The sequence below is a fragment of the Cupressus sempervirens genome, chromosome 9 (assembly GCF_028749045.1).
Source record: "Cupressus sempervirens isolate cs-2001-9-10 chromosome 9, ASM2874904v1, whole genome shotgun sequence".
NCBI classification, from domain to species: domain Eukaryota; kingdom Viridiplantae; phylum Streptophyta; class Pinopsida; order Cupressales; family Cupressaceae; genus Cupressus; species Cupressus sempervirens.
In genome coordinates, this window is record NC_143126.1 from 162,127,070 (window position 1) to 162,140,595 (window position 13,526).

Here is a 13,526-nt window from a genome sequence, read left to right on the forward strand (position 1 = left end):
CATCTCTCTATTGACTTGTAATTCCTTACCAAAAGCTCCAATACTTTCAAATTCTCAACAATATTTGAGACAATTAACTTACCCAAATTGGTCTCCTATGGGTTGTATAATGGCACTTCCATGTTTCTCCTCAAGTAGTGAAATAGAAATAGCTCATATCCTCTGACCCTGATCCATATGTCTCCAACATCTTTGTACTTATCTTCCAATTGATCCCTTTCTAGTAAGTGTTGCTTTTGATCTCCTTGATTTTGAACTTGGGATCGGCATTTGGTCTATCATGTCTTGATTAAGATTTCTAACAGGAGCAGTGCATTCTATTTTTTATTTCTTACCTTTAGATTCAACGATCTTCATGGGCTTTCTCTTTCTCATAGAAACAAACATCTCCATTTTGCAACTGCGATTCTCAGAGAACTCTTCTACAGATCATCTCTGTAGGCAAGCTATCTTTGCTTTCGCAAACTTTTTGCGTCGAACAATCACAATTTCATAACAAACTCCTCAAAGTAATTGCTTATAAATTCATCATATATTTGCATCATGTGATCCTTCAACTTTACCCAATGCAAGCATTAATAGAAATCCCTTAGTTCAATTTTGAAATTCAAAATGATATGACAACAGCTCCCCATCGATGTAACTTTTCTGACAAATAATCTTCATTTGATGCCATTGGTGTAGCTTGGTCTTGACTTTACAAAACCCTACTATCATCATGAAATCAGCATAGGTGACACCAATGCATCCATCGAGGATCAGGAAAACTAATTTAGCAATATGCCAATAGTATGAGTCATACCAATAAGAGGCTCATCGGTGTAACTTCATCTAATGTCTTTGGCTTCATCAGCACAAGTCTACAAGACACCAATATGCATGACTCCATTTATTTCGTCCATCAACATTACACTCGTCGATTACTTTCTTGTGCATTTATCAGCGTAAGCTATCCCCCTGATACCATTGGGTATCGGAATGACCTGAAATCCCTTACTCTGATAGTGTATGTTACTCCAATGATTGCTTTATCGCCATATGTCACTCCGATAAGTTTATCGAGTACTGGGGCAAGTCAAAATGTGTTGCAGTAATAGACTTAGCTTTACTGATAGATTCATCAATATGAATTTTCCTAATCTCATTCAAACTATAGCTTTAAGAATTATATATCACTATGAGTTTGACCAACAATTTCATCGGGCATCGAGGAGATTCATAATGATATATGTTGATAGTTTGAGCTACGCCGATGAACTCAATCAATGTGACTTTTTTTGAAGAAACTTTCACTTGATTTGCACTTTTTCGGATGGTGTCTTCCTAAAAATGTCATCGGTTATTGGCAAGACAAATTTCTACTTCACTGCTAGTATAAGTTTTTCCAATAGGATTCCTCGGTGTGAATTACCCCAACTTAATGTTTCTTTTGTTTGTTTTAATACTATTGGCCGGTTTTTAACTAATGGATTTCAATACTTTGCTCTTCCACTTTCTCATTGGTGTATGTTATCTGGAGTGTTTTGATTTTCTTCATCAGCTTGACTCTCCAAAATATAATATTTTGTGAGTGTAGCTTTTGTTCATTCCTTTTGCCATTTCTGATGCATTCAGTCTGACTGATCCTATCAAATGAAGTTTCTTTGGTCCCTTTACTCTAGAATACCAGAAGAATCCAGCGATGACCCCATTTATGTTCTAATCAAATTCCAACTTGAGCAATGAACACCCAGTCTGATCTCAATGTTGCCCTTGAGCTGCCCAACTGAAGATCAGTTTTCAGGAGCCAAATCACATATGAAAGGTGATTGCTTGGTGATACTCTTCATCCTGCACAGAATACCAGCAGTTACTATGCTCACGACAAACAGATATACCATGCATGCATTTTGAATTCAGATGAAATTGTAAACGAAACAAGAGTTCAAATGAAAATATAAAGGCAAAATGGGACTGAAAATTTATGTGTATCAGCATTCCTCATGAGAACATGAATTTGTACCCACTTTGCATTTAAAATCTAGACTCATCTTGTTTCTTTTGTGTTTTCATTAATTGGCTCATTGGATGCATCTTGTCATTGAATTTAGCAAAACAATGTATTACTAATTAGATTTAAGCATTTTTTCAGTTCCCAAGATTTTTGCCGGGTTTTATTCAGACCTCGGCAAGTTTTTGGCTTTTGCAATTTTTCCAACTATGCCCTAGGCAACCACTATATCAAAGATTTAAATACATATTGGAATGTGAGAAAATAACTTCACTCGGACATCAAATAGATATATTATCTGCTTCAGCATGTGTCACCAGTTCTAATTTTCTAACAATGAATAAGGTGTATACATTTCCAATGCATTTTTCCAAATCAGCCAAAGGCATTCAAGGAATGGCCTTTTCATAAGATTGTCAAAAGCCTCCTATTAAATTATTGCACTGTTCACATTGAGATAAACTTAGCACTCACTAAATGTTACAAACATATGATTTCTGATTATTCCGAAGAAACTAGAGATTATCATTGAAAGGTTCGCATGTCCAATTCGGGCCCCAATTGTGCGTATTCCATACAAGTTATACTGTTGTAAAGTATCATTAAACATGTAAACGAAAAGTAATCGAAACACATGGATGAAATTACATAGTTCTTAATAATAAACAGAAACTTCAATTCTTACCAAGCGTGAAAGGTAAGTCAGCTTTATACACGCCTTTCCGGTAGTACACATCAATAAAATTGACTCCAATAGCTTTATGTTTAACACATATTTCACCCTCACCAGGTTCTCCTACTGCCACATCCTCCCACTTAAGTACCTGCAAAAGTGTCATTGCAATAGCTAAAACTTGTGTGTGACATGGAAATAAATTACAACTGTCAAGCATATTTCTGTGAAATTGCACATGTAATTAAACTTGCACTTCTTAAATGAACAAATCGCTTTCATTCAATAATGCAAGCATCTGCCTCTATTATCTATAGAGCCTCAAATGTAAAATCTGAAAAAGGGATTGTTGAATGATTTTATAAATCATGGACCAAAATTTAATGTTTCACTAACTTGGCAGGTTTTCTACAATATCCTTCTCAAGTCAACCTTTATCTGGTAAAGAAATGATTGGAAACAGTTCCCTACAGAACAAATTGTACATCAAAATAATAGTATTTCTTCTCGATTAAAAAGACAATAAACTGGCCGATAGGAAAAATACAATTAGCAAACCATCAAAATAAATTTAGATAAAATTACAAACTAAAGTCGTCTGACCAGTACAGTCATAGTCTCGTAGGTTTCCAAATTACAAGAGAGTGTCAACCGTGGATATCAAACAATCCTTACAGGATCAAGAGCATTAATACTAAAGCACGGAATGCATCCATTGAGAATGACACATGGAAACTCTCATAAATCAATGGCCAACAATCCACCACAAGCAAAAAGGAGGCAGATGATAAAAAAAAAATCTTTAGGTCCTTCAAATTATTATATGACAGAAGAAATATTCGATAATAAGGAAGGAGAGAAAGTCTCCTTAAATAAGAGTTACAAATGATGTATCCAAAAAGTATAAGACTGACAACTAAGAAAAGCAGAAGACAACTAAGAGAATAAAGAATATTCCTAAAGTCCATCCTAACAATGTAATTCACCATTATAACTAAATATTAGAATATTATTATTTATAACCCTCCCTTAATGGTCACAATTTATTAACTACACCAAGCCAAACCCAAATATTGGAAATATTTACTAGTCAAAAAGTGTAAAAGACTGACTCCTGTTCTGAATGTTCTATGACATGAGCCTCTAATGGAGACCCTCCCTAGTTCAATAGCTGATCAGCCAACCTCTTTCTACATAGATTCTTCATGTGATCAAGTTGGCCACATCTCCCATAGTTCTAAACCACGAGAAACGAAAAACCCGCTGCTACAGAAAACAACACTAAAGTTTTTAGGAAAAAAATTGCAGAACCCAAACAGCAGACAAAAACCACAATTTTTTTAAAAAAATTAGCAAGCACGTCGAGGTTAAAATACTCATGCAAACTCAATGATACAAATGCAAAATCGAAAATTCAGGTGCATCCCATGTATAAATAAAATGATATAACTAGGCGATGAGCTTTTGGTACCCAACTTAATAACATTTCAGTCAAACTGCCCATTCAAGTATTCAATTTATTAAAACAAGTCTGCAACTCAAATTTCCATACCACGTTAACATGTCTAATTTAACATGATACTGTCGATGTGAGTTTTATGCCACTACAACATGCAAAATTGAGTCCTTAGTACTCCGAATGAAACACCAAATCTCCAACCCTCTCTTAAACAAGGAAGCTTACATGCTAATCAAGGTATATGGAGTGTGTGACCAAATGAGACAACCCCAAGGTTTCTCCTTATTGTGAACTTCCACTTATTTATAATGATGTGATGTGCTCATATCACAAAGGGATTTATGCTATACATTCAATGGTTATCGACCATTTCAATTACAGCCAACAAACAAACTGCAACAGATAGTGATCTAGAAATCTATTCTACTCCTAGAATGCAAGAGATAATGAATGTCTTTGTGACTCTACTAGACTTAGTTTAGCTAGTGTGATCTTCTAAGGTAGATGTAAGATGTTCAAATTATTGTCATTCCATTAACACCATCCATCCATGTATATCAATGTGCAAGCAATAATTAAAGTAAAGCTCATAAATTTGTCGTTTGACAATGCAAGGAAAACTTACAATCAGCAAGAAACTAATTATTGGTCTAATCGAGTCCACCAAAGATGCATCAGCAATCACTTCCACTAAACTGAACACTACTTCCACATTTAATCAACACGAAATGAAATCCTAATATAAGTGAGAAACTATAGAAACCATGCAATACTTCAAAGCAACACAAGTTATCCACCAGGAAGACCAACAATGAATTAACAATCACTTTGATAGCATTATTGTTACATCCTAAAATTTTGCTACATTTCAAAATAATCTCTAGCCGTTGGGAAATTCATGTGAAGTTAGTTATTCGGTAAATTTGTTAAAAATAATAGTTCATGTGAAATTGATGTATCGATAAGGTTGTTGAGATATTTTGATTCTTGTGAAATGGAAATCTGGTTATTAGTTATTACTTCATGTGACATGTTAGTTAGCCATTATGATAGGAATTGAAAAATGAATATCTTAGAAATTAAAAATGATTATGTGATATTTTATTATTATTTCAAATTATGGAAATATGTTATTATCCAAAATCATTTCCATTTTTGCAAGAGCACAATGAAGGGGGAAAGTGTTGCCAAAATGGGAGTTAGGAAGGGGACACCAAATCCACTGTCAAGCCATCAAGTATGAATCTAACCGCCTGGACCAAGGACGAAATGACTAGACAAGCAATAAAGTACAAGGATGAGTGACGACCATGAGCTATCCAATTAAACTAAAACACTATAAAACTCAAAAAAGGAAATATTACCTTCATTATATGGATGATCTCAGAACCTTGCAATTTTATCATGTTAGTATAGTAATATCACGTTTATACTTGTGTGTGTATAAAATATGTATGTATGTATACACATGTGTGTGTGTGTGTGAATCTCAAATTTACCATATATGTGTGTGCGTGTGTGTATCTATATTAAGGCTACTCAACAAGCATGAATATAAAGGGGCGATATATTAATATACTAAGACATGAGCGTAGTTGATGTTGCCACTCTTATTCTTTTATTTCTGCTCCTTGACTATGGTTATTTATTTAACTGTTGGGAGCGGCACCTTTTTCCATGTCTCCTTCTAAGGCATCGGACTTATGTTGTTCTTTTATTCAAAATATGCAATTGAAGGTCATGCAAGCACTCTTGCCACCTCAACCATTTCTTGTGTAACTGAGCATGCACGTGGTGTCCTTTGTTTCCCTACTCCACCTCTTTATGGATGCAATTCATTTATATTGTTCTCATTCCTTTCCAAGTGGTTCTAGCAATTGCATTTGCTTCTACAGAGATTTCTTCTTGTTCGTGCCTTATTCCTTCTTGTTCATATTCAGTACGGTGTTGTGTGTAACTACGAATGCGTGATATCACAAAGTCTGTAAGGAATTCCAGCTTATTAAGCTCTGATCAATTTGATAGTTAATTGCTAAGGCAAGTGCCATCTTTCTGACGCCAATACCAACCTTGCTATTCAAAGTGTCTGCATAATCAAGTTATGAAATTACCCTCTTTTACTATTGATCATGTTTTATACCGTGACACTAAATGGCCACCTTGTCTTTTAGAGTAGACCCTATTTGATTTGCATTCGAAAACCAAAGTTGAATTATGTTACTATAATATATTCCTTCTTGATCATGACATTGATACAAAAGCATAATTATTTGATCGCCAAAAGGCTATACCAGTGATAGTACAATATCATGAAGGCACACTTTTTTTTAACACTATCATGAGTACCGATCCATACAGGAATAGGAACTATATATATTCCTGAGATAGGAATGTTACTCTACATGTAAATGTAATTACTTTCAAAATAAAGACTCAACTCACTTATAATGCCGTAAACCAGAATTGGCATGAACATGGCAGATGTATAAGTACTCTTTAAAAAGATATCATAGAATGAACCTCCCTTGTAATCATCCATGAGGACCAGCAAGGTCGAGATGGAGGGAGAGAGAACGGGAATAATCCTACAATGAAAAGAAAATATAATCAGTGATAACATTCAAAATCAGTAACAAAGATAGCTCAACAGAAACCTTGTATAATTTCTTGTTATTAAGTCGAGCGGTGGGTGATCAGGCATCTAAGTTGCCCATTCGAAATCCATGGCCAAGGTAGTTAATGGCATGTTTTCCACTATGATTACTAGAGGTTAGAATGTTGGCAATTGTGAGATAGGCCAATTGGAAAGTGTCCATAGCCTTATCAGCTGACTAGTTGACACTCTAACACCAAAATGCTCAGTGGCTAGATAAGGGTGTCCCAAGCCAACTCTTAGGGTAGGGAGAGCCTTTCTTAATGGAGATTGTGAGGGGATATTAAGGGTGCGTGGTTGGGAGGTTAAGCCCATGGCAATGCTTCTCCTCTCTCTCAGATACCAAGGCTTGTTCAACTCAGGGTCATAAATTGTTTATTCTCTGGAAACTTTTTTTCATGTGTTTTGCATTTCATTTGATAAATATGTTGCTTTCATGTATTTGAATATTTCCTAAAGTCAAGAAATCAGTTTAGGAAATGCAAATGAAATGGTAGTTATTAATTAAATGTAATGTGAATCTAGTAGTTGAATGGTTGTTAGTTTCTAATTATTCGGAAATGTAAATTACAATTATCTTGTATTTTCCCTTTATGAGACAGAGTAGAATAACTGATTTAATTGTATCTCTTTTCATTTAGTTAAGATAGATGTCTTTTCCTTTAAGTTAATCGATTAATTAGACTTCAGGTTTTTAGCATGTTACAGTTATGGAAATATTTTCTCCAAGTCTCTCCCTTACCTAATCTAATTTCAATCTAATTGTAATTCTGATTCTCTTTTCATGAGTTACAAATAAGAAGGCCATTCGTCTTTTAGAGCAGTTCTCAATACAATGAGTGGCTCCGATTGATTTGGAATCAAGGGCCAAGACTCATCTAATGCAGCTGTAATTAAGGTTTCATAACCGCCACTAACAATTATTAAATGTCCACTTAATTACAAAAGAGCACCACCATGTGTGACACTAAGAAAATTACAATACTTTGATAGACCAATAAGAAAATTCATTTGGTAGAAGTCTCTAGAAGAAGGTACCAATCATTAGGTCAATAATAAAATGTCACATGGGTTTACAAACAAATATTCTTTTAGAAGACAATTCTCTTTGACTTTTCCCCTATTGGCAAATGAAACAAATTTGGATATAACATTATTAAGTTCTTCAACTAGGACCTTGGCATAATCTAATTGGTTCAAGGTGAACAAGAGCCACCTAAGCATGTTTATCTTATAGACTTGATGAAATCCTCTTGATAATAAAAAAATGTCTCTTGATACTCAACATTATCGAGCCTTAAATTGCGATGGCTCACATTTTGAAATTGGTTCGCTTTCATGTTGTCTTAACTCCGAAATATTTTCATTGCATTTGTTTGAACTTGCACTTGTACTTGAAATCTTGATGTATTCATGATGCTCTGATCTTGAAATCTCCTTATTGACGTGCTTTCAAACTTGTACGTGACCTTGTACTTGTAGTAGTACGTTGCATGTAGTTGGATCATCCATTGAACTTATATTTTTGAAGAAAATTCAAGTTTGTAATAATTCCCTTATCTTTGACTTGTCGACTTTATCATGACATAGCACTTGCCCTTTGAATTCTACTTTGATAGCTTGCACTCAAACATGGATACAGATTTGTATTTGCATCTTGACTTGTTCTTCAATTTGAACCTTGCCTTTCAATGCTCATCCTCCTTTTAACCTTATAAAACAAAATTATATTGTCAAATATTTGCATTTCACATCTCAAACCACATGGTTTAACATTTAAGAAATCAAATGTTTCAATAAAGATATTCAATCAGCATGAATTCAAGAGGCATAACTCTTACCTTTAAGATATGATGAGGGCACAATCCAAGACCAAAATGAACACAACAGGAAAAGGGAAATATTATTATCAGAAGTGATATGCTATTACATTCAGTACAATGAAAAAAAACCCAATGACCTGCCCTATGGCTTACAATGTTATCAGATTCTAGAGAAAAACCTTTCTCATAGTACCTTCTCCCAAACACCACCAAAAACTGTTTTTACAATGCCAGAAATGTCCTTAAGTAACCCAAATTAAGTTTAGGATTAGGAATACATTTTAGAATATGCCATTTGACATCCACCACCAAAACAAAAGGTTCTAGAAAAGATGTCAGAAGTCGGTGTAAAATTAGAAGAATCCATAAATGGTAGTCCAACTTCTAAGAGGCATAACTTTTGATGTGAGACTCTAATTGACGAACCGTTTACATTTCCAAATAGCTCTCCAAGTGCTCTATAGCCCTATAGACAGCTTTGCTCGTTCCCCATTTTTCGGACCCATACGAGGCTGTTTAGTGCCTCAAATCTGACTTTGAAGTGCTCTTAAGGGGTCTCCAAGCAACTTAAAACTGCAATAACTTTCAAACCATAAAGCCTTTTTGACCTGATTCTTTTCTTGAAGTGTTTTAAATTACAAGTATAATCATCCTCCCAACTTACACCCTCTAACTCATCATAATTATAGCTCAAAATTATAAAACCTATTTTCTGCATTGGCACGGATCCCAAGGTGCTCAAAAACTCTAACCCAAAAAACCAATAACGAAACTATGAGAGTTGGAATCTCTATTTGACCTAAATGGGTATCCAAAAATGAAAACACATTAAAAAGATATCAACACTAAGCATATTTTTTTGGGTGATAGAGGATTGCCCTTAGACCACTAGATGCTCTGCATCAGACACCCAAGGTAAATAGAAAAGTGACCCTGACACTTTATAGCCGGTAGATGAAAACCCAAATGGGCAACCTTCCCTGGGGATATCTAAGTTGAATCTTCTACTGGTCGTCCTTTCCACTTCACCAAGTATTCTTCATACTACCTATTTCTGGTACTCCGACCCACACGACTATCCATAATTTCTTCAATCTCTTCCTTCTCAAAAGATGGAATTGGGTATGGCCCCAAGATCAACTCCTCCTCTGCACCATCATCATGATTTTATGTTAAGTCTACAATATTGAAAATAGGAGAAATGTGAATGCCATCTAGCAAACTCCGCCTCATATGCATTTCCTGAATCATGTTTCTTCAAAATTTTGCAGGGACCAAATTTTTTCATCTTCAGCTGCTTGTAGGTACCCACTAGAAATCGTTCGTTCCTCAAGTATACCATAAACAAATCCCCAACTTGGAATTCCTTATTATCTCCTCTTTTGATCTGCCCTAGCCTTATACTATAGGTTCATCTTGGTAATATGTGCATGTACCTCCTCATGTAGGTTCTTGACATGTTTAGCAAAGTCTTTTGCCTCAGCACTTGTCCTCTCCCCTTGCTCTATCTTCCTCAGCTTTGGTGCAGTCCTTGGACTACTCCCATACACAATTTGGAATGGTGATCTACCAATACTCCTATTCACAAAATTATTGTAAGCAAATTTTGCTTGTGGTAGAACCAAATCCCATCCCTTGGGCTTATCTGTTACATCCCAATTTTTGACCTAACTTGAAATATAGCTGTTGAGGTTCGCATGAAGTCAGTTGGCAATTTAATTTGTTATAATCTGGCAAAATGATAAGATAGTTAGTCGTTGTGATTTCAAGTGAAGATGACATGTTAGTTGATCGTTAATCATGAACTCATGAAATTGAGATGAAGGTTAATCATTATGATTATTTATGATTAAATAATTTATAATTTAATTACGGAGAACATCCTTGCAGGAAACATGTTGAAGGGTGGAAGCATTGTCAAAAAAGAATTAGGCAAGGCATCACCATCACTGGGTAGACAGGTAAAGGACCTAGCGATTTGAAACACAATACATCTGCGGGACTCGCATGAGTTATTTAATAATTTAATTAAATTAATTGGGTTAAATATAAACGTATCTCAAAGGATTTTAATATATCTTTCATCATATTATTTTAATTAATATTTATAAACATTCATATATGAATAAATGATTTAGCACCATTATAATTTAATAATTAATTAAGTGATGTTGCTTGTACATATTAGATTTAAATAATTATAATAAAACCTTTCATCTTCTTTCTCTCTTTCTTTTCCTCCTTTCTTTTTATTCTTTAAATCGATTTGAGAGTCTTTTGAATGGTTTCTTGTAACGGATGGAAGCCGTAAAGTCAAACTATGCTTATTTCTTAGACCCCCGAAATCGTTTGAGGCATTTGACCATTCTCCTTCGGCTTCTCTAATTCCTTAGCAATCGAGTTCCCTGTTAGCTATCATTATAGTGACTAAACCGTGTTCAAATAATATTTTGCTTCAATTCAAATCAATACTATCTTCCGGCAGGTCACAAAGCGGATTAGGCAGATTTATTCAAGCGTAGGCTCTTCACAAAATTCGGTGACAAAGAGCTACATAAGATATTTGATTTAATTTGTGCAACTATTTACATTTTCCTTTTTGATATTATGAATGTAGAATTCAATCCTTAAGCCGACAGTCTGATCATGTCTTCTCTTAGTATTAGCATGTGAAAATAAGACCCGAACTATAAAATAAGTCAGTCGTATTTCCATTGCAAAGTTTGTTATTACCTTATGTGGTATTATGACAACGATAAATGCTTGAAGTCTGTCGAAATCCATGAACAGTTGACGTCTTTCCTTTTGTGATAACATTACAATGATTTATACATAAGTCTGATAATTTCTTTTGTCCATATAAATATCCAAATATGTAGAATTTCTCTGAAACATTTATGGTAAATGGCAAGAAAGTTACCATCCCAGTTGGAAATCAATTGCATCCTGATATAATATAAATAAGTGAGAGTGAGATATCGAAACTAGTTTAGCAAGGAATTCACCAGGTGAAAATGCCAATATATGGTGAAGAAGGTGAAGTGTTCTGAGGCAATTAGTAAGATAACACCTGGGAATCACTGGCTTGGAGGCCTGAATAAGGTGAGAAGGTGTAGAGAACTTGCAAATTGAGGTTGACATCAATATTCATAAAAATAATACATAAAACATTACTTTAGCTCATGCATGCTCCACTCATGAAGAATGTTGTCAATTCTAAGATCATTAAAGAACATAATCATATAATGCGAAATGTTGGTTGTATGTAATCTTCTTGAATAATTGATAGAATCGTCTGCTCTGAGAATTCCAAATACCTAGGACTCACCCGGCTGTGTAGCCAAGAAGATGGGTGATGAGATGTGAGAAAGGAATCATCTATAATATGAGTCAGTATCAGATATGACATAATAACGTCTATCACTTTAAATATGAATAATTAATAGCTCATGCATAATCCTGTTATGTAATCTCTTGCTGCCAAGTCGTATGGTGAGTTAATTACCAGGAAGCCCAGTGGATGGCAAGATGTCCCTTGTCTGTTCCGGGTAGGGAGGGTCTTTCTCATTAGAGATCGTGAGGGGATAAGTTGTGGTCCGAGTTTGGGTGGTTAAGCCCCTGACAATGTTTCCTCTCTCCACAAGTTACCAGACGCGCACCAAACAAAGATAAGTCATACATTCAATTGGTTATCGGAAGCAGGTATTATCACTTTTATCATTAATATGCAAGAAGGTAAGATTAACTGAGTTATTTCATTATTTCACCTAGATGCAAGAGATAGACTTTATGGATTACTTTTCATTTATATGAATATTGAATATAAGTATATGTTCTAATCTTGAGTTACTGTCACAGTTAAGTAATCGGAAGGAAAGGAATTTGAAGCCCTAATTGATTGATAGATGATTGGAACCCTAAAGGATATAGCGGTATTAGAAGCCCTAATTGAATCCGTGGTTGCAGAAGCCCTATTTGAATTAGTGGTATCGGAAGCCCTAATTAAATCTGTGCTATTGGAAGCCCTAGTTGAATCCATGGTAGCGGAAGCCCTAAGTGAGATAGTGGTATGAGAAGCCCTAAATGAACCGAAGGTAAATAATGCCCTAATTGATATAGTGATATGAGATGCCCTAATTTTATATAATGGTATTTAATAGTAATCGTCATTTGATTTTGGTTTAGTAATATTGGATATAAGTCGTTTTGTGGTAATGTTATAGAGGTATTTGTGGACTAACCCGAGTGGTTGCAGAAGCATCCCTAGTTGATTTCAATCTCAGTTTTCCGAAGTATGTAGTTTTCAATTTCTGTAATAATTTCATTTGATGGTACTTCGAGTTTTTTTTTTAAGTTAAGAAATTTTGTCTAAGTGATTTTTAATAGTAACTTTTAAAATGATATAACTATCTCCCTATGAAATGAAGTAGTAACTGTATTCTTTGAGTATGTTAGATGTTAATTTAGACCCAGGAAAACCAGATGTTACATTATCTCCTACTAAACACCTCAGCAAATTGCCCAGACTTCTATATTACTTCTGTTTGTCCATCAGTCTACGAATAATGTGCAGAATTGAACTTCAATTTTCTCTTCAACTTCTTCCACAAAATCCTCCTGAAATACCCAACAAATTCAGTATCTCTGTCAAAAATGATACTTTTTGGGAGACCATGTAGCCTCACCACCTCTCTGGAAAAAAAATCTGCAATATGCACTGCATCATGAGTCTTGTGGCATGGAATGAAATGTGCCATCTTGGAGAACCTATCAACCACCACAAATACTAAATCATTACCCCTTTGTGTCCTTGGCAATCCAAGAACAAAATCCATACTTATGTCCTCCCAAGGCTTCTATGGAACATGCAATGGCTGATAGAGTCTAGTATTGTGACTAAATCCTTTGTTTGTTTGACATACTTGACA

The 13,526-nt window shown here is 34.9% G+C and overlaps 1 protein-coding gene across 1 annotated transcript in view; it reads right to left on the reverse strand.

Annotated features, from left to right (window-relative positions):
• Positions 1-13,526, reverse strand: part of LOC149538006 (uncharacterized) — a 104,458-nt gene that overhangs the window by 56,299 nt on the left and 34,633 nt on the right. Inside the window, exon 2 of the mRNA XM_089799398.1 lies at positions 2,676-2,814. Within this exon, the coding sequence (XP_089655524.1) occupies positions 2,676-2,814 (139 nt within the window). The remainder of the gene's footprint in view (positions 1-2,675; positions 2,815-13,526) is intronic.